Source organism: Oscarella lobularis, chromosome 1, assembly GCF_947507565.1.
Source record: "Oscarella lobularis chromosome 1, ooOscLobu1.1, whole genome shotgun sequence".
Lineage (NCBI taxonomy): Eukaryota > Metazoa > Porifera > Homoscleromorpha > Homosclerophorida > Oscarellidae > Oscarella > Oscarella lobularis.
In genome coordinates this window covers 5,968,912-5,994,912 of record NC_089175.1, presented here as the reverse complement: position 1 = coordinate 5,994,912, position 26,001 = coordinate 5,968,912, and the positions used below count along the sequence as shown (strand labels likewise).

At 46.0% G+C, this 26,001-nt stretch overlaps 4 protein-coding genes and 1 long non-coding RNA gene across 29 annotated transcripts; 4 read left to right on the top strand and 1 right to left on the bottom strand.

Annotated features, from left to right (window-relative positions):
* Window positions 1–244: 244 nt before the first annotated feature.
* LOC136186678 (uncharacterized) lies at window positions 245–3,279 on the top strand. Its single transcript, XM_065974132.1, has 11 exons — window positions 245–429; window positions 588–643; window positions 699–851; window positions 900–1,097; window positions 1,162–1,236; window positions 1,293–1,469; window positions 1,531–1,743; window positions 1,833–2,144; window positions 2,200–2,538; window positions 2,590–2,781; window positions 2,933–3,279. Exons 1-11 carry the CDS (start codon window positions 299–301, stop codon window positions 3,277–3,279), a joined length of 2,193 nt encoding a protein of 730 aa, XP_065830204.1. The 5' UTR covers window positions 245–298.
* Window positions 369–11,326, top strand: LOC136186353 (uncharacterized). Of its 4 annotated transcripts, none has more exons than XM_065973669.1 (21): window positions 5,562–5,703; window positions 5,760–5,844; window positions 5,916–5,977; window positions 6,027–6,188; window positions 6,246–6,422; window positions 6,487–6,552; window positions 6,609–6,785; window positions 6,847–7,059; window positions 7,150–7,461; window positions 7,535–7,747; window positions 7,837–8,148; window positions 8,204–8,542; window positions 8,594–8,785; window positions 8,940–9,680; window positions 9,732–9,869; window positions 9,923–9,988; window positions 10,046–10,275; window positions 10,334–10,449; window positions 10,510–10,651; window positions 10,706–10,842; window positions 10,894–11,326. In XM_065973669.1, the coding sequence occupies exons 2-21, from the start codon at window positions 5,834–5,836 to the stop codon at window positions 11,120–11,122; spliced, it is 4,035 nt and encodes a 1,344-aa protein (XP_065829741.1). In that variant the 5' UTR covers window positions 5,562–5,703; window positions 5,760–5,833; the 3' UTR covers window positions 11,123–11,326. The 4 variants fall into 4 exon arrangements, with proteins under 4 accessions (XP_065829750.1, XP_065829741.1, XP_065829757.1 ...); XM_065973685.1 differs by having other exon boundaries at window positions 5,756–5,844; window positions 6,033–6,188; XM_065973660.1 differs by having other exon boundaries at window positions 5,756–5,844.
* Window positions 3,295–5,294, top strand: LOC136186690 (tyrosine-protein kinase Mer-like). 2 transcript variants are annotated; one of them, XM_065974152.1, is made up of 8 exons: window positions 3,295–3,673; window positions 3,729–3,866; window positions 3,922–3,987; window positions 4,039–4,286; window positions 4,341–4,456; window positions 4,506–4,668; window positions 4,723–4,859; window positions 4,909–5,291. In XM_065974152.1, the coding sequence occupies exons 1-8, from the start codon at window positions 3,295–3,297 to the stop codon at window positions 5,234–5,236; spliced, it is 1,575 nt and encodes a 524-aa protein (XP_065830224.1). In that variant the 3' UTR covers window positions 5,237–5,291. The 2 variants fall into 2 exon arrangements, with proteins under 2 accessions (XP_065830224.1, XP_065830214.1); XM_065974142.1 differs by having other exon boundaries at window positions 4,506–4,859; window positions 4,909–5,294.
* Window positions 11,327–11,468: 142 nt separating the features above from the next.
* On the top strand, window positions 11,469–25,893 carry LOC136186539 (uncharacterized). 21 transcript variants are annotated; one of them, XM_065973920.1, is made up of 20 exons: window positions 11,469–11,585; window positions 11,644–11,756; window positions 11,807–11,923; window positions 11,982–12,037; window positions 12,093–12,245; window positions 12,294–12,482; window positions 21,552–21,626; window positions 21,683–21,859; window positions 21,920–22,132; window positions 22,250–22,561; window positions 22,616–22,954; window positions 23,009–23,200; window positions 23,436–24,179; window positions 24,235–24,372; window positions 24,423–24,488; window positions 24,551–24,792; window positions 24,842–24,957; window positions 25,014–25,176; window positions 25,233–25,369; window positions 25,419–25,893. In XM_065973920.1, the coding sequence occupies exons 3-20, from the start codon at window positions 11,913–11,915 to the stop codon at window positions 25,747–25,749; spliced, it is 3,654 nt and encodes a 1,217-aa protein (XP_065829992.1). In that variant the 5' UTR covers window positions 11,469–11,585; window positions 11,644–11,756; window positions 11,807–11,912; the 3' UTR covers window positions 25,750–25,893. The 21 variants fall into 21 exon arrangements, with proteins under 21 accessions (XP_065829992.1, XP_065830000.1, XP_065830159.1 ...); XM_065973928.1 differs by lacking the exons at window positions 21,552–21,626; window positions 21,683–21,859; window positions 21,920–22,132; ... (9 more) ...; window positions 25,233–25,369; window positions 25,419–25,893 and adding exons at window positions 12,547–12,621; window positions 12,678–12,854; window positions 12,916–13,128; ... (9 more) ...; window positions 16,239–16,375; window positions 16,425–16,890; XM_065974087.1 differs by lacking the exons at window positions 11,469–11,585; window positions 11,644–11,756; window positions 11,807–11,923; ... (4 more) ...; window positions 21,683–21,859; window positions 21,920–22,132 and adding exons at window positions 17,249–17,452; window positions 17,569–17,635; window positions 17,684–18,638; ... (3 more) ...; window positions 19,352–19,527; window positions 19,593–19,805.
* LOC136186701 (uncharacterized) lies at window positions 15,529–17,375 on the bottom strand. The gene is made up of 3 exons (XR_010669749.1): window positions 16,256–17,375; window positions 15,737–16,193; window positions 15,529–15,675 (listed from the first exon to the last, which is right to left on the bottom strand). It is a non-coding gene; the product is annotated as an uncharacterized lncRNA (long non-coding RNA).
* Window positions 25,894–26,001: the final 108 nt, after the last annotated feature.

The window sequence follows — 26,001 nt, the reverse complement described above, 5'->3', positions numbered from 1 at the left end:
CATGTCGCGAGTTCTCGAGGCGAGAGAGTCTTGGGACGAGGCTACTGCATTGGAACGTTCGACCCCTACTGTCGACATAGACTCTACTTGTAGATCTCGAGCCAGACCAGATCTGTCTCGGCCCGTACACTCGCTACTTGCGGAGATCTCCTTCGATGACTTTAGGGTGCGATCACCCGGATGCCTAATCGTCTTACCGCGCGCTGTTCGCCACGCTCTCAACTGTCTGTCCTTCGTTTCTTCTCAGTGGAACGGTTCTATTTTAGTCGAATCCTGACTCTAATTCACTCATACCAGCATGTGGACGTCAACGAAGGTTAGGATCACTCTCTACGCTCAGCAAAACAGAGCTAGGAGCAACTTCAGACCTGGAAGCCGGATGTTAGTCACAGTTTGCCTGATTGGTATATGTATATCTAGACAGCCTAGGTAAACTGAAAGTCAGTCAGTGTGCGTAAGGTCTTCTTCACTGTGGCGTTATACGTGTACTAACTCAGCATGCTTCTAAAGTAAGAGTTCTCGCTGTTTGACGAACATTCCTAGCAGAGCCAGAGCGGCATCTCGTATCGCATCTTTTTTTTCCTTAGGCTTCTTTTCTTCCTCTTCAACGTTGTCTACTCCGAGCTCACTGACTTCAGTCGCTGTATGTTGAATGCACAACCTTCTGCCTATTATTATATAAGCATTATCGTTACTAGTCGCAGTTGACTGCAATCCGTCAAATAAAAGCGAAGTCGATTCGACCAACGAAACGGCTGCGTATGATGCAGTGGTCAATCTTTCGTGCGACGGCGATTGCTTTCTAAGAGGAGCGTCAGTCGTATGCAAGGGAAATCTCCAGTGCGGAGAAGGTATCCTAGGAGTACTGTTCTGGAAGTTAGCCAATTTCCGCGCCGCAGGGGTCGACTGTGAACGCACCCGAAATCCGAGGAATGGCACCGTGGAACTTACGAGAAATGGTAGCAGCGTCGCTGTGGAAGTCGGAGAGAACGCGACACTTCGGCTTGCGTGCAGTGACGGAAGCCGTTTGGTGGGCGTCGAATCCATTAGGTGCCTACCGAACGGCACCTGGGGCAAGTCGTCACGAGACTGCGAAAGTAAACGACGAGCCCAATAAAAGAAAAGCAAAACTTCACAAGGAGAGTTTTCTTATCGCCTTAGATGCTACGTCCTGTCGCTTCCTTGGCTTCTCGCCTGGAGAGGGGTCGCATGAGAAGCCCTTTTCAATCTGCTCTGGTATCGTAGCTTCCTTATGCTTTTCATGTCTCCACGTCATCGCACACGGTCCACAGGCATTTCCATTTCATGCGAATCGCTGAACATACCGGCACGCGGGACTATATCCACGAATCAAACGACCAATGGGACCGAAGTCAAATTTTCTTGCAATGAACGATATGTCGTCGATGGCAGAGCGAGCCTTATCTGCTTGTCAGGCAGGTGGTCAAGCGACCCCCCGTCTTGCGAAGGTCTGATTTCTTTTAACTTCCTTGCAAATATTTTACTGTCCTTTGCGGCTTTCTTTTCTAGAGGTTCGGTGTAATCCTATTACGCCCCCACGAGATGGGGATGCATGGTGGACGTCGTCCCATGGCCGCAGGGAGAATTATACTTCCGGCTCGGAATCCGTTGCCTTTCGAACGCTGTACTTCGAGTGCCGCGGAAAACTTGAACTTATTGGCCAGTCTTCCATAACCTGTCTCGTGAATGGAAGCTGGTCAGGAACCGTCCCAATGTGTTCAAGTAAGGTGTCTGTTTTGCCTATAGTTAGTCTGAGTACCCAATAGAAGAACTCGAATGAACATTTAGTTATACGGTTGCTCATTCTTTAGATCTTCGTCTGGAGGACGGAGACTCCAAATACGAAGGTCGCCTCGAAGTGTATTACAACGGGTCGTGGGGAACAGTTTGTGAAGAAGGCTTTGGCATGGAAGAAGCGTTCGTTGTTTGTCGGCAACTCTTTTCAACGTTTCCTGCAAATTACAAATTCGGTTCATATTTTGGACCAGGGTCTGGTCCCATAGTGCTCGACGATCTACGATGTTCCGGGAGCGAAACGCATCTTCAAGACTGTTTGCATCGAGGTATAGGAGCGCACAGGTCGCAGTGCAATAACGAAAACGAGGCCGGAGTCGTCTGTTTGGGTAAGAGCATGTGTCCGGCGTAGGAAGTTATAGTTAGGAAGGCGTGGTCATATAGAAACACCGTTTCCTGTCCGACTGGTCGCTGAAGGGTTTTCGTCGGTCGAAGGACGGCTAGAGACGTTTTACAAAGACGAATGGGGAACGGTGTGCGACGACGAATGGGATTTGCAAGACGCTCACGTCGTGTGCCGTCAGCTCGGACTGGGACGGGCTGCCCAAGCGTTGGCCGGGCTCGTTCACGATTACGATTACGGCGAGCATTCGATTCTGCTTAATAAACTACGCTGTAAAGGTTCCGAACAAGTGCTTGCGCAATGTCTTTCGGAAAAAGGTATATACCAGCGCGCAAAGGAAACTTGCAGATACAAGGAAAATGTTGCGCTGATTTGTGAAGGTGAAGCGCATTGGAATGTCGTGTTTGTACGTGTGAGCGAAATTTGTTTAGATGGTCTATGCCCTACTGTAAAATCAACGGCCAATTCGTTAATGACGATTCAGTCGGTCACTCACGAAAACGTTACCGCGACCGTATTGGTCTTTTCTTGCGATGATGGATATGTTCTGGTTGGTTCGTCAAGAATCGCGTGTTTGCAAAGCGGTCGATGGTCTGATAAGCCGCCAGTCTGCATGAAATCTCGTAAGCTATATGTAATTTAGTGGCAGATATCGATGAGTGTCTATAGAACCTGGGCTATAGACTGGTTTATAGCTGAACCGTTTTTCGTGCAGTGCTCTATCAAACTAGTTAAATGCATTTTTTTCTAAACCTATTTTTCTTTGTTTTGCAGATCTTTCGGCAGTAGCTGTTCCTATCATCGCATTCTCTCTTCTCCTTATAGCATGCGTTGTTGCCGCCCGCACTTTGGAATTTTCTGACATGCGAAGCATCTTTTCTCCGCTCGTCATTTTCTTTTTCATTTCCTCAGCCGCATCCGTCTGTCTTGGCATTCTTATTGCAGTCGACATTCTTTCTCCTTTCAAATGCAAAACGTTGGTGATAGATTTTGTTATTAATCTATACACCGTTCTGTGTTTTGCGCTGTTGTTTGTTGAAACGGTAGCTCACCTCGTCGGCCGAATTTTCTCCAGGCTACCAGTTAAACTTGCTATCAGTGTCGTAATTGTGATCATTTAAATCTTAGTATCTGCTATGTCATGCTTCATTTTTGTTCCGGATGTTGGCGAAAAAGAACCCGAGGATCATTGCATGGACGCTCGCAACCGTCCTCTACTTGTCTTTTCGTACTTCCTTAATGCTGCACTTGCTATGGGAATCGCTGTTGTTACTTGTATAACGCATTACAGAGGACTTGAAAGCCGACTAAGGAACACATCAATTATTGAATGTTTAACGGCGTCACTAATTGCTGTATTTTATGTTGCGGCCGTATCCAGTTTTCTGTGGGCAAAGGGCTGCAGTATAGGGACGCAATTGATGGTGACTATTGCTACCTTTCCAGCATTTCTGACTCTTCATGTGTTTACCTTCATGGCAAGAGGAGCTTTATCACGCAGGAAGGAGTTGGCAGGTATGATAAAATATAATAAATTGGCACTTGTAATATCTTTTCAACTGTCATTTAGATTTTGAGCGCAAAACTGACTTTGACGTAGTTGAAATGACCCCAACAGTCGACTACTGGAACAAAGACATTGTAAAGGAAATCAATACCGTGGTCATTTTGCCGTCACTGATACAAAAAGAAGAACAAATTGGTCGCGGTCAGCAGTTAGTTATTCCTTAGTTAAAAATAATTTCTAACATTTTTAATTCAAGGTAATTTTGTAGCTGTTTTCAAAGGCAAGCTGAAAGGTGTAGATGTTGCGATAAAATCATTGCTAGGTAAACATTATTTTTCCTATTTACTGCTGGTACATCTAGTACCTTTTCCAGATGAGATGAATCGAAGGGAAGTAAACGACTTTGTCCGTGAAGGCCTGCAAATGCGTCAATTTGACCATCCCAACGTGATGAAGCTTTTTGGTATTTGTTGGTCTGACGATCCTTCCAGCTCCTATCATCGATATCCACTCATCATTCTACCCTACATGGAACTAGGCGATCTCAAAGCGTATCTTCGCAAGCGCCGACCGGGACGGGGTGGGTCAGTGGCATCGCCGAGAAACGAAAATACCCCACAGGTTTTGAAACACTCTTTTCTATTGGCTATATAAGCTACCCTTGATTTACTTTAGTTGAGGAAAGGACTCTTGGAGCAGCTGGTCAAATTTTCGTTTCAAATCGCTAAAGGAATGGAATACATTTCAAATAAGGGAGTTGTTCATCGAGATTTGGCAGCAAGGAATTGCATGTACAGAACAACTTGAATTTTTAAAAAGACTATTTGTAATTTCCTAAAGGGTGAGCTGGGATTTGGAAGTCAAAGTTGGCGACTTCGGTTTGTCAAGAGCAATGAAAGCAGGGAAGGATTACTATCGCACAGGCGAAGGCAGACAGCTTCCCGTTCGATGGATGGCGCCTGAGTGCCTCCTTGACTTTGTCTTTACAACCAAATCGGATGTGGTAATATCTCGAGGTCGTGATTTATTTGTTATACTAATAACGTTTAAATTGAAGTGGGCATTCGGAATCACTTTGTGGGAGGTGATGACTCTTGGAATGATGCCGTATCCAGGTGTTTCGAACCAGGAAGTAGCTGCTTTTGTCATGTCAAGCCAGCGTCTAGCGAAACCAAATGAATGTCCATTAGAAGTGTAAAACTCCGCGACTTGTCTTTTTTTCTATTTTTCAATTGCTTTGAAGGTACGATATTATGCGTCTTTGCTGGGCAGGCGATTCTGATGAGCGTCTATCTTTTTCAAAGATTGTTCAATGTTTTGAAGAGTATCTGACAGAGTTAATGAATTATGTGAAGCCAGGTGCAGGCTTTGTTGACCCGTACTCGCATTGGAATCTGTCTGCTGCCAAGGAAATGACCGTGGCACTGCCTCAGCTGCTTTCAAAAAGTGGCGATGAAAAGCCAAAGGGCAGAAATTCAAGTGGCAAACAAGCATCGAATCCAGCGAGTAGCGTGAAGATTAGCGCCATGTTTGCATTGGGCAATGGCGAACTTGATGTCTTGGAATGTTGACTCTGTTGTTCTCGTTTTAGTACGTAGAGTTGTCAACCAACTACTAGATATATACACGCGGCAGAGATCTGATGTCCACGTCGCGAAGAAGAAGGACAGTTGTAGTTTCGAGCTCTCGAGGCGAGAGAGTCTTGGGACGAGGCTACTGCATGGGAACGTTCGACCCCTACTGTCGACATAGACTCTACTTGTAGATCTCGAGCCAGACCAGATCTGTCTCGGCTCGCTACTTGCGGAGATCTCCTTCGATGACTTTAGGGTGCGATCACCCGGATGCCTAATCGTCTTACCGCGCGCTGTGCGCCACGCTCTCAACTGTCTGTCCTTCGTTTCTTCTCAGTGGAACGGTTCTATTTTAGTCGAATCCTGACTCTAATTCGCTCATACCAGCATGTGGACGTCAACGAAGGTTAGGAACAGTCTCTACGCTCAGCAAAACAGAGCTAGGAGTAACATGGAAGCCGGATGTTAGTCACAGTTTGCCTGATTGGTGACCGAATGTCTTATATGTATATCTAGACAGCCTAGGTAAACTGAACGTCAGTCAGTGTGCGTAAGGTCTTCTTCACTGTGGCGTTATACGTGTACTAGCTCAGCATGCTTCTAAAGTAAGAGTTCTCGCTGTTTGACGGACATTCCTAGCAGAGCGGCATCTCGTATCGCATCTTTTTTTTCTTAGGCTTCTTTTCTTTCTCTTCACCGTTGTCAGCGCCTACTCCGAGTCGACTGACTATAGTCGCGGTATGTTCATTCTGTGGTGCACAAGTCGATAGCGATATCGTTATACTAGTGGCAGTTGACTGCAATCCGTCAATTAAAAGCGACGTCAATTCGACCAGCGAAACGGCAGTGGTCAATCTTTCGTGCGACGGCGGTTACTTTCTAAGAGGAGCGTCGGTCGTGTGTGAGGGAAACGCAAGCTGGTCGATTGGGCATAGCCAATGCAGAGAAGGTCATCCTACACTCTCTAAATATTTCACTGGAAGTTAGCCAATTTCCCGCGCCGCAGGGATCGACTGTGACGAACGTATCCGAAATCCGAAGAACGGCAGCAGCGTCGCTGTGAAAGTCGGAGAGAACGCGACAGTTCGCTTTTCGTGCAGCGACGGAAGCCGTTTGGTGGGCGTCGAATCCATTAGGTGCCTACCGAACGGCACCTGGGGCAAGTCGTCACGAGACTGCGAAAGTAAACGACGAGCCCAATAAAAGAAAAGCAAAATTTCACAAGGAGAGTTTTCTTATCGCCTTAGATGCTACGTCCTGTGGCTTCTCGCCTGGAGAGGTGTCGAATGAGAAGACCTTTTCAATCTGCTCTGGTATCGTAGCTTCCTTATGCTTTTCATGTCTCCACGTCATCGCACACGGTCCACAGGCATTTCCATTTCATGCGAATCGCTGAATATACCGGAACGCGGGGCTATATCCACGAATCAAACGACCAATGGGACCGAAGTCAAATTTTCTTGCAAAGAAGGATATGTCGTCGATGGCAGAGCGAGCCTTATCTGCTTGTCAGGCAGGTGGTCAAGCGACCCCCCGTCTTGCGAAGGTCTGATTTCTTTTAACTTCCTTGCAAATATTTTACTGTCCTTTGCGGCTTTCTTTTCTAGAGGTTCGGTGTAATCCTATTACGCCCCCACGAGATGGGGATGCATGGTGGACGTCGTCCGATGGCCGCAGGGAGAATTATACTTCCGGCTCGGAATCCGTTGCCTTTCGAACGCTGTACTTCGAGTGCCGCGGAAAACTTGAACTTATTGGCCAGTCTTCCATAACCTGTCTCGTGAATGGAAGCTGGTCAGGAACCGTTCCAATGTGTTCAAGTAAGGTGTCTGTTTTGCGCTATAGTTAGTCTGAGTACCCAATAGAAAAACTCGAATGAACATTTAGTTACACGGTTGCTCATTCTTTAGAACTTCGTCTGGAGGGCGGAGACTCCAAATACGAAGGTCGCCTCGAAGTGTATTACGACGGGTCGTGGGGAACAGTTTGTGAAGAAGGCTTTGGCATGGAAGAAGCGTTCGTTGTTTGTCGGCAACTCTTTTCAACGTTTCCTGCAAATTACAAATTCGGTTCATATTTTGGACCAGGGTCTGGTCCCATAGTGCTCGACGATCTACGATGTTCCGGGAGCGAAACTCATCTTCAAGACTGTTTGCATCGAGGTATAGGAGCGCACAGGTCGCAGTGCAATAACGAAAACGAGGCCGGAGTCGTCTGTTTGGGTAAGAGCATGTGTCTGATTTCTTTTAACTTCCTTGCAAATATTTTACTGTCCTTTGCGGCTTTCTTTTCTAGAGGTTCGGTGTAATCCTATTACGCCCCCACGAGATGGGGATGCATGGTGGACGTCGTCCGATGGCCGCAGGGAGAATTATACTTCCGGCTCGGAATCCGTTGCCTTTCGAACGCTGTACTTCGAGTGCCGCGGAAAACTTGAACTTATTGGCCAGTCTTCCATAACCTGTCTCGTGAATGGAAGCTGGTCAGGAACCGTCCCAATGTGTTCAAGTAAGGTGTCTGTTTTGCCTATAGTTAGTCTGAGTACTCAATAGAAGAACTCGAATGAACATTTAGTTATACGGTTGCTCATTCTTTAGAACTTCGTCTGGAGGGCGGAGACTCCAAATACGAAGGTCGCCTCGAAGTGTATTACAACGGGTCGTGGGGAACAGTTTGTGAAGAAGGCTTTGGCATGGAAGAAGCGTTCGTTGTTTGTCGGCAACTCTTTTCAACGTTTCCTGCAAATTACAAATTCGGTTCATATTTTGGACCAGGGTCTGGTCCCATAGTGCTCGACGATCTACGATGTTCCGGGAGCGAAACTCATCTTCAAGACTGTTTGCATCGAGGTATAGGAGCGCACAGGTCGCAGTGCAATAACGAAAACGAGGCCGGAGTCGTCTGTTTGGGTAAGAGCATGTGTCCGGCGTAGGAAGTTATAGTTAGGAAGGCGTGGTCATATAGAAACACCGTTTCCTGTCCGACTGGTCGCTGAAGGGTTTTCGTCGGTCGAAGGACGCCTGGAAGTGTTCTACAAAGACGAATGGGGAACGGTGTGCGACGACGAATGGGATTTGCAAGACGCTCACGTCGTGTGCCGTCAGCTCGGACTGGGACGGGCTACCCAAGCGTTGGCTGGGCTCGTTCACGATTACGGTCCCGGCGAGCATTCGATTCTGCTTAATAAGCTACGCTGCAATGGGTCCGAACAAGTGCTCGCGCAATGTCTTTCGGAAAAAGGTATTTATCAGCGTGCAAAGGAAACTTGCAGGAACAAGGAAGCTGTTGCGCTGATTTGTAAAGGTGAAGCGCATCGGAATGTCGTGTTCGTACGTGTGAGCGAAATTTGTTTAGATGGTCTATGCCCTACTGTAAATTCGACGGCCAATTCGTTAATGACGATTCAGTCGGTCACTCACGAAAACGTTACCGCGACCGTGTTGGTCTTTTCTTGCGATGATGGATATGTTCTGGTTGGTTCGTCAAGAATCGCGTGTTTGCAAAGCGGTCGATGGTCTGATAAGCCGCCAGTCTGCATGAAATCTCGTAAGCTATATGTAATTTAGTGGCAGATATCGATTAGAGTCTATAGAAGCTGGGCTATAGACTGGTTTATAGCTGAACCGTTTTTCGTGCAGCGCTCTATCAAACTGATTTAGTTAAATGCATTGTTTCTAACCTATCTTTCTCTGTTTTGCAGATCTTTCGGCAGTAGCTGTTCCTATCATCGCATTCTCTCTTCTCCTTATAGCATGCGTTGTTGCCGCCCGCACTTTGGAATTTTCTGACATGCGAAGCATCTTTTCTCCACTCGTCATTTTCTTTTTCATTTCCTCAGCCGCATCCGTCTGTCTTGGCATTCTTATTGCTGTCGAAATTCTTTCTCCTTTCAAATGCAAAACTTTGGTGATAGATTTTGTTATTAATCTATACACCGTTCTGTGTTTTGCGCTGTTGTTTATTGAAACGGTAGCTCACCTCGTCGGCCGAATTTTCTCCAGGCTACCAGTTAAACTTGCTATCAGTGTCGTAATTGTGATCATTGAAATCTTAGTATCTGCTATGTCATGCTTCATTTTCGTTCCGGATGTTGGCGGAAAAGAGCCCGAGGATCATTGCATGGACGCTCGCACCCGTCCTCTACTTGTCTTTTCGTACTTCCTTAATGCTGCACTTGCTATGGGAATCGCTGTTGTTACTTGTATAACGCATTACAGAGGACTTGAAAGTCGACTAAGGAACACATCAATTATTGAATGCTTAACGGCGTCACTAATTGCTGCATTTTATGTTGCGGCCGTATCCAGTTTTCTGTGGGCAAAGGAGGGCAGCATATGGGCCGGGTTTATGGTGACTGTAGCTACTTTTCCAGCATTTCTGACTCTTCATGTGTTTACCTTCATGGCAAGAGGAGCGTTAGCACGCAGGAGAGAGTTAGCATGTAAGAAAAGAATGCTAAATCTGCACTTGTATATTTTCAACTGTCATCTAGATTCTAAGCGTGAAGCTGACTTTGACTTAGTTGAAATTGGACCCGCAGTCAACTACTGGGACGAAGATATCGTAAAGGAAATCAATGCAGTTGTGATTCTGCCCTCACAAATCCAAAAAGAGGAACAGATTGATCGGGGTTAGCAGTTCGGTTATCCTTTAGTTAACAATTAATTAGTTTTAATTAAAAAGGAAAGTTTGGTGCTGTTTTTAAAGGCAAGCTGAAAGATGCCGATGTTGCAATGAAATCAGTTCTAGGTACATTCTTTTTCGTGCTTACTTACTTACTGCAGGTACATATTTTACCTGCTCTAGACGTGATGAATCGAAGGGAAGTGAATGACTTTGTTCGTGGAGGCCTTCTAATGCACCAATTTGACCATCCCAACGTGATGAAGCTTCTTGGCATCTGTTGGTCTGACGATCCATCTAGCTCCTATCACCGATCGCCACTCATCATTCTACCCTACATGGAACTAGGCGACCTGAAAACTTACCTTCGCAAACTCCGACCGGGAGGGTCGATGGACGAAAATCCTACGCAGGTTTGGAAACACTTTTTAAAATTCTAATTAGCCCTCAATGTACGGTCAATGTTTTTAGGCGATGAAGGTGTCCTTGGAGCAGCTGGTGAAATTTTCGTTGCATATCGCTAAAGGAATGGAATGCATTTCTAAGAAGGGAGTTGTTCATCGAGATTTGGCAGCAAGGAATTGCATGTACAACTCAACACGCACTTTAAATGAATCGTTTTAATTGCCTTATTTCTTCTCATGAAGGGTGAGCTGGGATTTGGAAGTCAAAGTTGGCGACTTCGGTTTATCAAGAGTAATGAAGAAAGGCGAAACCGGCCAGTTTCCTGTTCGATGGATGGCGCCTGAATGCCTCCTTAGCTTCGTCTTCACTACAAAATCGGATGTGGTAATATCTCAAGATCATAGTTAAATTTTTTGTTTATTTACGTCCAACTTCAAGTGGGCATTCGGAATCACTCTGTGGGAGGTGATGACTCTTGGAATGATGCCGTATCCAGGTGTTTCAAACCAGGAAGTAGGCGCTTTTGTCACGTCCGGCCAGCGTCTAGGAAAACCAAATGAATGCCCGTTGGAAGTGTAAGACTCCACGACTTGTGTCTTTTTCTCTACTTTTCAAATGCTTTGCAGGTATGATGTGATGCGTCTGTGCTGGGCAGGCAAATCCAATAAGCGTCTATCTTTTTCAAAAATTGTTGAGTGTTTTGAAGAATATCTAACCGAGCTTAGGGATTGTGTTAAGTCAAGTGCAGGCTTTGTTGACCCGTATTCGCATTGGAATCTGTCTCTTGCCAAGGACGGGACTGTGGCACTGCCTCGGCTACTATCAAAGAGACGTGGAGAAGTGAAAAACGAGTAACAGATTCAGCCAGAATTTTAGAGTCTTAGCGTCATGTTTGCATTGGGCGCTGGACGAACTCTGTTCTCGTTTTAGTAGACACTGTAAACTTATGGTATGTGATTAGTCAACCAAGTAGACTACTTGTTGTACGTATCTACTAGATCCACCAGGCGCCAGAGATTCTGTATGTCTGTCTCTAACCCCCATTCTTTACTAAATGAACGCACACTGTATACAGAAAATACTGGTGGCAAAATACTGCTTACGTGTATATGGGGTTGTAGACCTAACGCGCGCTCAGCGATCCTTCTCCTCTACCCTGCCTCTACCCCTGCCTCTACCTCTAGTATCCGTGCCTCTACCCTGTCCTCTATCTATGGATGCATCCTGCATCTCTGCGCAAAGCTATCGTATCCAACCCTCTCTGGGTCGAAAAGGACGCTGGCAACCTCGTCAAAAAATCGATGGAACGTGTTGCGGGGTTAGAAAATACCAATAGCGACGTTAGACGAGGGTAGCAAGTTAGGAACATTTTTTAGGCTTGAAAAAACATTTAATGGATATGATGTATGGCTAAAGATACGTACGGAAGAAAGAACAGAGGGGTATGAAGCCAAAGAAGGGCCAAACAGATGGGAGCTGGATACCGGAAGTTAGTCACTGTTTCCACTGCCCTCATTGGTGGACCGAATGTATATCTAGACAGCCTAGCTAAACTCAAAGTCATTCAGTTTCATGACGGGTGTGCGTGAGGTCTTCTTCACTGTGGAGTTACGTAGTCTGTATTCTAGTACAGTATAAACTCAGCATGCTTCTAAAGTAAGTTCTGTTTGGCGAGCATAGCGTCGCGGCATCTCGTAGCATTTTTTTTCCTTAGGCTTCTTTTCTTCCTCTTCAACGTTGTCTACTCCGAGCTCACTGACTTCAGTCGCTGTACGTTGAATGCACGACCTTCTGCCTATTATTATATAAGCATTATCGTTACTAGTGGCAGTTGACTGCAATCCGTCAAATAAAAGCGACGTCAATTCGACTAACGGAACGGCTGTGGATACTGCAGTGGTCAATCTTTCGTGCGACGGCGATTGCTTTCTAAGAGGAGCGTCAGTCATATGCAAGGGAAATCTCCAATGCGGAGAAGGTATCCTAGGAGTACTGTTCTGGAAGTTAGCCAATTTCCGCGCCGCAGGGGTCGACTGTGAACGCATCCGAAATCCGAGGAATGGCACCGTGGGGCTTACGAGAAATGGTAGCTGCGTCACTGGGGAGAACGCGACACTTCGGCTTGCGTGCAGTGACGGTAGCCGTTTGGTGGGCGTCGAATCCATTAGGTGCCTACCGGACGGCACCTGGGGCAAGTCGTCACGAGACTGCGAAAGTAAACGACGAGCCCAATATAAGAAAAGCAAAACTTCACAAGGAGAGTTTTCTTATCGCCTTAGATGCTACGTCCTGTCGCTTCCTTGGCTTCTCGCCTGGAGAGGGGTCGCACGAGAAGTCCTTTTCAATCTGCTCTGGTATCGTAGCTTCCTTATGCTTTTCATGTCTCCACGTCATCGCACACGGTCCACAGGCATTTCCACTTCATGCGAATCGCTGAACGTACCTGCACGCGGGGCTATATCCACGAATAAAACGACCAATGGGACCGAAGTCAAATTTTCTTGCAAAGAAGGATATGTCGTCAATAGCACAGCGAGTCTTGTCTGCTTGTCAGGCAGGTGGTCAAGCGACCCCCCGTCTTGCGAAGGTCTGATTACTTTTAACTTCCTTGCAAATATTTTACTGTCCTTTGCGGCTTTCTTTTCTAGAGATTCGGTGTAATCCTATTACGCCCCCACGAGATGGGGATGCATGGTGGACGTCGTCCGATGGCCGCAGGGAGAATTATACTTCCGGCTCGGAATCCGTTGCCTCTCGAACGCTGTACTTCGGGTGCCGCGGAAAATTTGAACTTATTGGCCAGTCTTCCATAACCTGTCTCGTGAATGGAAGCTGGTCAGGAACCGTCCCAATTTGTTCAAGTAAGGTGTCTGTTTTGCGCTATAGTTAGTCTGAGTGGTTCAGCGAAACAACGCAGACGTTTAAACTCTACTCAATGGAAAAACTCAAATGAACATTTAGTTATACGGTTGCTCATTCTTTAGAACTTCGTCTGGTGGACGGAGACTCCGATTACGAAGGTCGCCTCGAAGTGTATTACAACGGGTCGTGGGGAACAGTTTGTGAAGAAGGCTTTGGCATGGAAGAAGCGTTCGTTGTTTGTCGGCAACTCTTTTCAACGTTTCCTGCAAATTACAAATTCGGTTCATATTTTGGACCAGGGCCTGGTCCCATAGTGCTCGACGATCTACGATGTTCCGGGAGCGAAACTCATCTTCAAGACTGTTTGCATCGAGGTATAGGAGCGCACAGGTCACAGTGCAATAACGAAAACGAGGCCGGAGTCGTCTGTTTGGGTAAGAGCATGTGTCCGGCGTAGGAAGTTATAGTTAGGAAGGCGTGGTCATATAGAAACACCGTTTCCTGTCCGACTGGCGGCTGAAGGGTTTTCGTCGGTCGAAGGACGCCTGGAAGTGTTCTACAAAGACGAATGGGGAACTGTGTGCGATGACGAATGGGATTTGCAAGACGCTCACGTCGTGTGCCGTCAGCTCGGTCTGGGACGAGCTACCCAAGCGTTGGCTGGGCTCGTTCACGATTACGGTCCCGGCGAGCATTCGATTCTGCTTAATAAGCTACGCTGTAATGGTTCCGAACAAGTGCTCGCCCAATGTCTTTCGGAAAAAGGTATTTATCAGCGCGCAAAGGAAACTTGCAGGAACAAGGAAGATGTTGCGCTGATTTGTGAAGGTGAAGCGCATCAGAATGTCATTTGTACGTGTTACTGTAATCTATTTATCGTAGATGGTCTATGCCCCACTGTCAATGCGACGGCCAATTCGTCGTTGACGATTCAGTCGGTCACTCACGGAAACGTTACCTCGACCATATTGGACTTTTCTTGCGATGATGGATACATCCTGGTTGGTTCCTCAAGAATCACGTGTTTGGAAAGCGGTCAATGGTCTGACGGGCCGCCAGTCTGCAAGAAATCTCGTAAGCTATGCATGTGATTAAGTGGTAGAAATTTTAACGAGAGTACAACCTGAGCTAGATATAGTAGTACGTAATAGCTAAGCCGTTTTTCGTGCGGTGCTCTATCGAACTGATTTGCTCGGCCAGTGCGTGGAGCCCGTCTCATTTTTCTCACTCGCAGTATTTTCGTGAAGCATTTGCGTTTATTTTTGAATATTTTTAATGCCTTGTTTTTAATTTAATTTTTTTGTTTTGCAGAACTTCCGGCAGTCGCTGCTCCTATTGTCGCTTTCTCTCTCCTCCTTCTAGCATGCGTTGTTGCCGCCCGCACTTTGGGAGTTTCTAACATGCGTAGCATCTTTTCCCCACTTGTCATTATCTTTTTCATTTTTTCAGCCGCATCCGTCTTTGCTGGCATTCTTATTGCTGTCAACGTTCTTTCTCCTTTCAAATGCAAAACTCTGGTGATAGATTTTGTTATTAATCTATACACCGTCCTCTGTTTTTCGCTTTTGTTTGTTGAAACGGTAGCTCACCTCGTCGGACGAATTCTCTCCAGGCTACCAGTTAAACTTGCTATCAATGCCATCATCGTGATTTTTGAAATCTTAATATCGGCTATGTCATGTTTCATTTTTGTTCCAGATGTTGGCGAAAAAGAGCCCGAAGATCATTGCATAGACGCTCGCACCCGTCCTCTACTTGTCTCCTCATACTTCCTTAATGCTGCACTTGCTATTGGAATTGCTGTTGTCACGTGGATAACGTATCGCAGAGGACTTGAAAGTCGACTGAAGAGCAGATCGATTATTGAGTGTTTAACGGCATCACTTTTTGCTGCGTTTTATATCGCATCCTTATGCAGTTTTCTGTGGGCAAAAAACGGCAGCATATGGGCCGGGTTCATGGTTACTATAGCTACCTTTCCAGCCTTTCTGACTCTTCATGTGTTTACCTTCATGGGAAGAGGAGCGTTAACACGCATCAGGAGGGAGTTAGCAGGTATGAAAAAATGATGAATTGGCACTTGTAATATTTTTCACCTGTCGTTTATAGATTTGCAGCGCGAAGCTGACTTTGGCTTAGTTGAGCTGGGACCGGCAGTCAACTACTGGGACGAAGATATCGTTAAGGAAATCAATACCGTGGTCATTTCGCCTTCGCAAATTCAAAAAGATGAACAAATTGGTCGCGGTTAGCAGTTCAGTGAACACTTAGTTTTTAATTTTCATTGGTCTTCAAAGGTAACTTTGGAGCTGTTTTCAAAGGCACGCTGAACGATGCCGATGTTGCAATGAAATCAGTGCTAGGTGCATTCTTTCTCGTATTAGTTAGTGTTTGTACATGCATACCTGTGTATAACCTGTTCTAGATGTGTTCAATCGCAGGGAGTTAAACGACTTCGTTCGCGAAGGCCTTCAAATGCGTCAATTTGACCATCCCAATGTGATGAAACTTCTTGGTATCTGTTGGTCTGACGATCCATCGAACCCCTATCACCGATCTCCGCTCATCATTCTACCCTACATGGAACTAGGCGATGTCAGAACGTACCTTCGCAAACGCCGACCGCGAGGGTCAATAGTATCGCTGACGGACGAAAATCCTCCACAGGTTTGGAAACATTCACACACTTTTCAGAAATCCGTATGGCAATTTTTTAGGTGAGGAAAGTGTCTTTGGCGCAGCTGGTCAAATTTTCGCTGCATATTGCTAAAGGAATGGAATACATTTCTAATAAAGGAGTTGTTCATCGAGACTTGGCAGCCAGGAATTGCATGTAGAAATTGACACGCATTTTTTATGCATAATTTTAATTGCCTTGTGATTTATGAAGGGTGAGCTGGGATTTGGAAGTCAAAGTTGGCGACTTCGGTTTATCAAGAGTAATGAAGGCAGGGAAGGACTACTACCGCACGGGAGAAGGCGGTCAGTTTCCCGTTCGATGGATGTCGCCTGAATGCCTCATTGATTTCGTCTTCACTGCAAAATCGGATGTGGTACGTAGCATCTAGAAATCATGATTTTTAGTTAGTTACGTTTAATTAAATTGAAGTGGGCATTCGGAATCACCCTGTGGGAGGTGATGACTCTTGGAATGATGCCGTATCCAGGTGTTTCGAACCAGGACGTAGTCGTTTTGGTCACGTCAGGCCAGCGGCTAGGAAAACCAAATGAATGTCCATTAGAAGTGTAAGACTGCAACACTTGTCTTTCTTTCTATTTTTCACTTGCTTTGCAGGTATGACATTATGGGTCTGTGTTGGGCAGCCGAACCTGATGAGCGTCTATCTTTTCCACAAATTGTTGAGTGTTTTGAAGAGTATCTGACCGAGTTGAGGAATTATCTAAATCCAAATGTGGACCCATACTCTCATTGGAATATGTCTGTTGCCAAGGAAGTGACTGTGACACTACCTCAGCTGCTTTCAAAAAGTGAAGATGGAAAGCCAAAGGGCAGAAGTCTTGTTGGAAAACAAGCATCTGATCCAGCCAGTAGAAGCATTAACGTGGAAAAGATTAGTTCCATGTTTGCATTGGGTGATGGCGAAATTGATGTCTTGGAATGTTGACTCTGTTTTAGTACGTAGAGTGATCTGACAGTCAACCAACTACCGCTTATCTGGACCTTACCCTCGCTTGGGGTTTTATTTATGGTATATCTCTCAACTACACAGTACATTCTAATAAACACACAGACAGGGGCACTAGGGGTTCAGAGGGAATGGTGTGTTGTGAAGCACCTTACATCTACAGGGGAGAGTAACCTGCTCCCTTCTATCCTAGCACGCTAGGGGAGGAACCGATAAATATTTGCACTAAATTTTGATAGAAATTTATACTCTCAGGGGCGGGGCCTCGTTTCTATCGCAGCTTTACAGTACAAAAACGCGCGTTGTTTCGAATTGCAAACCAATGCAAATAGACTGTAAATATGATTCTTCTATAGTTTCGAACGATATTTCGTCGCAATTCGGTTTCTATACGCGAAAAGACTGACAGTAGGAGGGGCCGTGACATCATTGTATGACATCATTGAATGCAAGGATGTTGCCTCTTTCTACAAGCAAAAAGCACCTTCTAGGCCGCGGAGTTATTCTAGAATCGTTCGGTCGCTATTCGACGCGAAAGAACGAACGTATGCATGCTCGTCGTGACGTAAGTTGCATGGTCAGCGAATCTGAAGCAAGATGGCTGCCGGCTGTCGAACGGGAATCGACGCCTACACTAAGCGAACGTTCTGCGGCAATCTGCGGCGTTTATCTGACTGTAAGCGAAGTCCTTGACTACACTACGTACGAAACGACGAGCGAGAATCGCTCAAACGCACGAAAATACGGTCGCCGCTGTGACAGACAGTTCAGATCCCTTTGCCCGTCTTTTAGTGGCTCGTAGAAGCGTCTCTTACGAGAGTAGCCGTCGACCAACAAGGCAGTCGTCTACGGGCTACTCGTAGGTAGGCTACTGTATACAAACTCCCAGCTAAATCCGGTGTCTTAGACTAGTGATTTACGTCGTAGATGAAGAAAGATCAGAGAATTAGAAACAATTCAAGATCGTGATTGAATGATAAATTGGCGCGTGCAATATTTTTCAATAGTCATTTAGATTTTGAGCGCAAAGCGGACGTAATTTGACGTCAGTCGAGTACTGGGACGAAGATATCATAAAGGAAATCATCCCCGTAGTCATTTCGCCGTCAAAAATCCAAAAAGAAGAACAGATTGCTCACGGTAGGCTATTTAGTTAGCAATTAATTCATAACGATTTTAGCAATTAATTCATACTGAACTCTGTTTTCGTTTTAGTGTACTCATAATTCTTTATCGTTTGACATCTGATAGTCAACCGACTAGACTACAGTACACTGTACTGTAATGCCATAAATAGGGCAACTGAAGCTCCTGTCATTTCGCGAAGAAGTACAATTGCAGTCTCGAGCCCTCCCTGGGCCCGTGGGTGACCGATACATTCTCACCCCAGTGTTGTGTGGTCCACGCGGAGCTAATGGTGCTCCTTCGATCACTTCGACGACAAGGAGTGATCACCCGGATAAATCATCTTACCGCGCGCTGTGCCACCAGAGACAATCTCTCAACATCCTATCAGACTCTGCCTGTCGTTCCTTCGACTCCAGGCTCTAATTCACTCTCAATCGACATGTGAACGTCAAACGAGGATTTAGAAACACCTCGTAGGCTAGGAAAACATATTTTTACGTGCGGAAGAGAGAACAAAGGGAGTGTGAAGCCAATGAAGGTCCAAACAGATGGGAGCTGGATACCGGAAGTTAGTCATTGTTTCCACTGCTCTCATTGGTGGACCGAATGTATATCTAGACAGCCTAGCTAAACTCAAAGTCATTCAGTTTCATGACCGGTGTGCGTGAGCTCTTCTTCACTGTGGAGTTACGTAGTCTGTATTCTGGTACAGTATAACTCAGCATGCTTCTAAAGTAAGTTCTGTTTGGCGGGCATAGCGACGCGGCATCTCGTAGCATTTTCTTTCCTTAAGCTTCTTTTCTTCCTCTTCAACGTTGTCTACTCCGAGTTCACTGACTTCAGTCGCCGTATGCTGAATGCACGACCTTCTGCCTATTATAAGCATTATCATTGTACTAGTGACAATTGACTGCAATACGTCAATTAAAAGCGACGTGAATTCGACCAACGAAACGGCTTTGAACAGTCTTTCGTGCGACGGCGGTTACTTTCTAAGAGGAGCGTCAGTCGTGTGTGAGGGAAACGCAAGCTGGTCGATTGGACATCCCCAATGCAAAGAAGGTTATTATGACTCTCGAAATGGTTCACTGGAAGTTAGCCAATTTCTCGCGCCCCAGGGGTTAATTGTGAACGTATCCGAGATCCGAAGAATGACACCATGGAACTTAGGAGAATTGGTAGTAGCAGCGTCGCCGTGGAAGTCGGAGAGAACGCGACAGTTCGCCTTTCGTGCAGCGACGGAAGACGTTTGGTGGGCATTGAATCCATTAGGTGCCGACCGGACGGCACCTGGGGTAAATCGTCACGAGAACTGCGAAAGTAAACGACGAGCCCAATAAAAGAAAAGCAGCACTTCACATGGAGAGTTTTCTTAGGAGACGCCCTTTTCAATGTTCTGGTATCATAGCATCCTTGTGTTTTTACGTCATCGATCGCACGGTCACAGGCACTTCCATCTCATGCAAATCGCTGAACATACTTGCACACGGGCCTATATCCACGAATCAAAAGACCAATGGGACCAAAGTAAATTTTCTTGCAAAGAAGGATATGTCGTCAATGGCACTTCAAGCCTTATCTGCTTGTCAGGCAGGTGGTCAAGCGAACCCCCGTCTTGCAAAGGTTGAGCTCATTTCTGCTAACTTCCTTAGTTAATATATTACTCTCTTTGCGGTTTTCTTTTCTAGAGGTTCGGTGTAAACCTATTACGCCCCCACGAGATGGAGAGGCTTCGTGGAAGTCATCTGATGGCCGGAGGGAGAATTATACTTTTGGCTCGGAATCCGTTGCCTTTCGAACGCTGTACTTCGAGTGCCGCGGAAAACTTGAACTTATTGGCAAGTCCTCGATAACGTGTCTTGCGAATGGAAACTGGTCAGGAAGTGTTCCTATTTGTTCAAGTAAGGAGTCTGTAGCGCATTATATTAGCCTGACTAGGAGAAAAAGGATACACATTGATCCTCGCGGCACTCTTGGTATATAGCCCTTTCTGCCACTTGCGTATACCTCCTATACCGCTTTCGATCGCGCTCAAATGCACGCGTACCTAGAAAATTTAGGTAGGGTTTGAAAAACCGTTCACGTTGAACGCCGTCGAAGCAAGTTCTCTGTGCATATGATTATGCGATTGCTCATTCTTTAGATCTTCGTCTCGTGAACGGAGAGTCCGATTACGAAGGTCGACTCGAAGTGTATTACAACGGGTCGTGGGGAACAGTTTGTGAAGAAGGCTTTGGCATGGAAGAAGCGTTTGTTGTTTGTCGGCAACTCTTTTCGTTGTTTCCTGCAAACTATAAATTCGGTTCATATTTTGGACCAGGGCCTGGTCCCATAGTGCTCGACGATCTACGATGTACCGGGAACGAAACTCATCTTCAAGACTGTTTGCACCGAGGCATAGGAGAGCACAGGTCACAGTGCAATAACGGAAACGAGGCCGGAGTCGTCTGTTTGGGTAAGAGCATGTGTCCGGCGTAGGAAGTTATAGTTAGGAAGGTGTGGTCATTTAGAAACACCGTTTCCTGTCCGACTGGCGGCTGAAGGGTCGAAGGACGCCTGGAAGTGTTCTACAAAGACGAATGGGGAACAGTGTGCGACGACGAATGGGACTTGAAAGACGCTCACGTCGTGTGCCGTCAGTTTGGACTGGGACGGGCTGCCCGAGCGTTGGCTGGACTCGTTCACGATTACGGTTCCGGCGAACATTCGAGATGACAGGAAAAGTTACAGATGACAGGAAAAGTTAAAGATGACAGGAAAAGTTAAAGATGACAGGAAAAGTTAAAGATGAAAAGTTAAAGATGACAGGAAAAGTTAAAGATGAGAGGAAAAGTTAAAGATGACAGGATACCGGAAGTTAGTCACTGTTTCCACTGCCCTGATTGGGGACCGAATGTATATCTAGACAGCCTAGCTAAACTCAAAGCCATTCAGTTTCATGACCGGCACTGTCACCGTGTGCGTGAGGTCTTCTTCACTGCGGAGTTACGTAGTCTGTATTCTATAGTATAAACTCAGCATGCTTCTAAAGTAAGTTCTGTTTGGCGAGCATAGCGACGCGGCATCTCGTAGCATTTTTTTCCTTAGGCTTCTTTTCTTCCTCTTCAACGTTGTCTACTCCGAGCTCACTGACTTCAGTCGCTGTATGTTGAATGCATGACCTTCTGCCTATTATAAGCGTTATCGTTACTAGTGGCAGTTGACTGCAATCCGTCAATTAAAAGCGAAGTCGATTCGACCAACGAAACGGCTGTGGATAATGCAGTGGTCAATCTTTCGTGCGACGACGATTACTTTCTAAGAGGAGCGTCAGTCATATGCAAGGGACATCTCCAATGCAGAGAAGGTATCCTAGGAGTACTGTTCTGGAAGTTAGCCAATTTTCGCGCCGCAGGGGTCGACTGTGAACGCATCCGAAATCCGAGGAATGGCACCGTGGAGCTTACGAGAAATGGCAGCAGCGTCGCTGTGGAGAACGCGACACTTCGGCTTGCGTGCAGTGACGGTGGCCGTTTGGTGGGCGTCGAATTCATTAGGTGCCTACCGGACGGCACCTGGGGCAAGTCGTCATGAGACTGCGAAAGTAAACGACGAGCCCAATAAAAGAGAAGCAAAACTTCACAAGGAGAGTTTTCTTATCGCCTTAGATGCTACATCCTGTCGCTTCCTTGGCTTATCGCCTGGAGAGGGGTCGCATGAGAAGCCCTTTTCAATCTGCTCTGGTATCGTAGCTTCCTTATGCTTTTCATGTCTCCACGTCATCGCACACGGTCCACAGGCATTTCCATTTCATGCGAATCGCTGAACATACCTGCACGCGGGGCTATATCCACAAATGAAACTACCAATGGGACCAAAGTCAAATTTTCTTGCAAAGAAGGATACGTCGTGGATGGCGCGGCAAGCCTTATCTGCTTGTCAGGCAAGTGGTCAAGCGACCCCCCGTCTTGCAAAGGTTAAGCTCATTTCTTCTAACTTGGTAAATATTTATTGTCTTTGCGGCTTTCTTTTCTAGAGGTTCGGTGTCATCCTATTACGCCCCCACGAGATGGGGATGCATGGTGGACGTCGTCCCATGGCCGCAGGGAGAATTATACTTCCGGCTCGGAATCCGTTGCCTTTCGAACGCTGTACTTCGAGTGCCGCGGAAAACTTGAACTTATTGGCCAGTCTTCCATAACCTGTCTCGTGAATGGAAGCTGGTCAGGAACCGTCCCAATTTGTTCAAGTAAGGTGTCTGTTTTGCGCTATAGTTAGTCTTAGTGGTTCAACGAAACATCGCAGACGTTTGAAGTCTACTCAATGGAAAAATGAACATTTAGTTATACGGCTGCTCATTCTTTAGATCTTCGTCTGGTGGACGGAGACTCCAAATTCGAAGGTCGCCTCGAAGTGCATTACAACGGGTCGTGGGGAACAGTTTGTGAAGAAGGCTTTGGCATGGAAGAAGCGTTCGTTGTTTGTCGGCAACTCTTTTCAACGTTTCCTGCAAATTACAAATTCGGTTCATATTTTGAACCAGGGCCTGGTCCCATAGTGCTCGACGATCTACGATGTTCCGGGAGCGAAACTCATCTTCAAGACTGTTTGCATCGAGGTATAGGAGAGCACAGGTCACAGTGCAATAACGAAAACGAGGCCGGAGTCGTCTGTTTGGGTAAGAGCGTGTGTCCGGCGTAGGAAGTTATTGTTAGGAAGGTGTTGTCTACAGAAACACCGTTTCCGGTCCGACTGGCGGCTGAAGGGTTTTCGTCGGTCGAAGGACGCCTGGAAGTGTTCTACAAAGACGAATGGGGAACGGTGTGCGACGACGAATGGGATTTGCAAGACGCTCACGTCGTGTGCCGTCAGCTCGGACTGGGACGAGCTACCCAAGCGTTGGCTGGGCTCGTTCACGATTACGGTCCCGGCGAGCATTCGATTCTGCTTAATAAGCTACGCTGTAATGGGTCCGAACAAGTGCTCGCGCAATGTCTTTCGGAAAAAGGTATATTCCAGCGCGCAAAGGAAACTTGCAGGAACAAGGAAGATGTTGCGCTGATTTGTGAAGGTGAAGCGCATCAGAATGTCATTTGTACGTGTTACTGTAATCTATTTATCGTAGATGGTCTATGCCCCACTGTCAATGCGACAGCCAATTCGTTAATGACGATTCAGTCGGTCACTCACAGAAACGTTACCTCGACCATATTGGTCTTTTCTTGCGATGATGGATACGTCCTGGTTGGTTCCTCAAGAATCACGTGTTTCGAAAGCGGTCAATGGTCTGACGGGCTGCCAGTCTGCAAGAAATCTCGTAAGCTATGTGATCAAGTGGTAGAAATTTAACGAGAGTACAACCAGAGCTAGACTATAGAGTAGTACGTATTAGCTAAACCGTTTTTCGTGCGGTGCTCTATTGAACTGATTTGCTCGGCCAGTGCGTGGAGCCCGTCTCATTTTTCTTACTCGCAGTATTTTCGTGAAGCATGTGCGTTCATGTTTGAATATTTTTAATGCCTTGTTTTTATTTAATTCTTTTTGTTTTGCAGAACTTCCGGCGCTCGCTGCTCCTATTGTCGCTTTTTCTCTCCTCCTTCTAGCATGCGTTGTTGCCGCCCGCACTTTGGGAGTTTCTAACATGCGAAGCATCTTTTCCCCACTTGTCATTATCTTTTTCATTTTTTCAGCCGCATCCGTCTTTGCTGGCGTTCTTATTGCTGTCAACGTTCTTTCTCCTTTCAAATGCAAAACTTTGGTGATAGATTTTGTTATTAATCTATACACCGTCCTCTGCTTTTCGCTGTTGTTTGTTGAAACGGTAGCTCACCTCGTCGGACGAATTCTCTCCAGGCTACCAGTTAAACTTGCTATCAATGCCATCATCGTGATTTTTGAAATCTCAATATCGGCTATGTCATGTTTCATTTTTGTTCCAGATGTTGGCGGAAAAGAGCCCAAAGATCATTGCATAGACGCTCGCACCCGTCCTCTACTTGTCTCCTCATACTTCCTTAATGCTGCACTTGCTATTGGAATTGCTGTTGTCACGTGGATAACGCATCGCAGAGGACTTGAAAGTCGACTGAAGAGCAGATCGATTATTGAGTGTTTAACGGCATCACTTTTTGCTGCCTTTTATATCGCATTCTTATGCAGTTTTCTGTGGGCAAAAAACGGCAGCATATGGGCCGGGTTCATGGTTACTATAGCTACCTTTCCAGCCTTTCTGACTCTTCATGTGTTTACCTTCATGGGAAGAGGAGCGTTAACACGCATCAGGAGGGAGTTAGCAGGTATGAAAAAATGATGAATTGGCACTTGTAATATTTTTTCACCTGTCGTTTATAGATTTGCAGCGCGAAGCTGACTTAGACTTAGTTGAGCTGGGACCGGCAGTCAACTACTGGGACGAAGATATCGTTAAGGAAATCAATACAGTGGTCATTTCGCCTTCGCAAATCCAAAAAGATGAACAAATTGGTCGCGGTTAGCAGTTCGGTGAATATTTAGTTTTTAATTTTCATTGGTCTTCAAAGGTAACTTTGGAGCGGTTTTCAAAGGCACGCTGAACGATGCCGATGTTGCAATGAAATCAGTGCTAGGTGCATTCTTTCTCGTACTAGTTAGTGTTTGTACATGCATACCTGTGTATAACCTGTTCTAGATGTGTTCAATCGCAGGGAGTTAAACGACTTCGTTCGCGAAGGTCTTCAAATGCGTCAATTTGACCATCCCAATGTGATGAAACTTCTTGGTATCTGTTGGTCTGACGATCCATCGAGCCCCTATCACCGATCTCCGCTCATCATTCTACCCTACATGGAACTAGGCGATGTCAGAACGTACCTTCGCAAACGCCGACCGGGAGGGTCAATAGTATCGCTGACGGACGAAAATCCTCCACAGGTTTAGAAACATTCACACACTTTTCAGAAATTTGTAGGCAATTTTTTAGGTGAGGAAAGTGTCTTTGGCGCAGCTGGTCAAATTTTCGCTGCATATTGCTAAAGGAATGGAATACATTTCTAATAAAGGAGTTGTTCATCGAGATTTGGCAGCCAGGAATTGCATGTAGAAATTGACACGCTTTTTTATGCATAATTTTAATTGCCTTGTGATTTATGAAGGGTGAGCTGGGATTTGGAAGTCAAAGTTGGCGACTTCGGTTTATCAAGAGTAATGAAGGCAGGGAAGGACTACTACCGCACAAGAGAAGGCGGTCAGTTTCCCGTTCGATGGATGTCGCCTGAATGCCTCATTGATTTCGTCTTCACTGCAAAATCGGATGTGGTACGTAGCATCTAGAAATCATGATTTTTAGTTAGTTACGTTTAATTAAATTGAAGTGGGCATTCGGAATCACCCTGTGGGAGGTGATGACTCTTGGAATGATGCCGTATCCAGGTGTTTCGAACCAGGACGTAGTCGTTTTGGTCACGTCAGGCCAGCGACTAGGAAAACCAAATGAATGTCCGTTAGAAGTGTAAGACTGCAACACTTGTCTTTCTTTCTATTTTTCACTTGCTTTGCAGGTATGACATTATGGGTCTGTGTTGGGCAGCCGAACCTGATGACCGTCTATCTTTTCCACAAATTGTTGAGTGTTTTGAAGAGTATCTGACCGAGTTGAGGAATTATCTAAATCCAAATGAGGACCCATACTCTCATTGGAATATGTCTGTTGCCAAGGAAGTGACTGTGACACTACCTCAGCTGCTTTCAAAAAGTGAAGATGGAAAGCCAAAGGGCAGAAGTGTAAGTGGAAAACAAGCATCGGATCCAGCCAGTAGAAGCATTAACGTGGAAAAGATTAGTGCCATGTTTGCATTGGGCGATGGCGAAATTGATGTCTTGGAATGTTGACTCTGTTTTAGTACGTAGAGTGATCTGACAGTCAACCAATATTTATACCGTCAGGGGCGGGGCCTCGTTTCTATCGCAGCTTTACAGTACAAAAACGCGCGTTGTTTCGAATTGCAAACCAATGCAAATAGACTGTAAATATGATTCTTCTATCGTTTCGAACGATATTTCGTCGCAATTCGGTTTCTATACGCGAAAAGACTGACAGTAGGAGGGCCGTGACGTCATTGTATGACATCATTGAATGCAAGG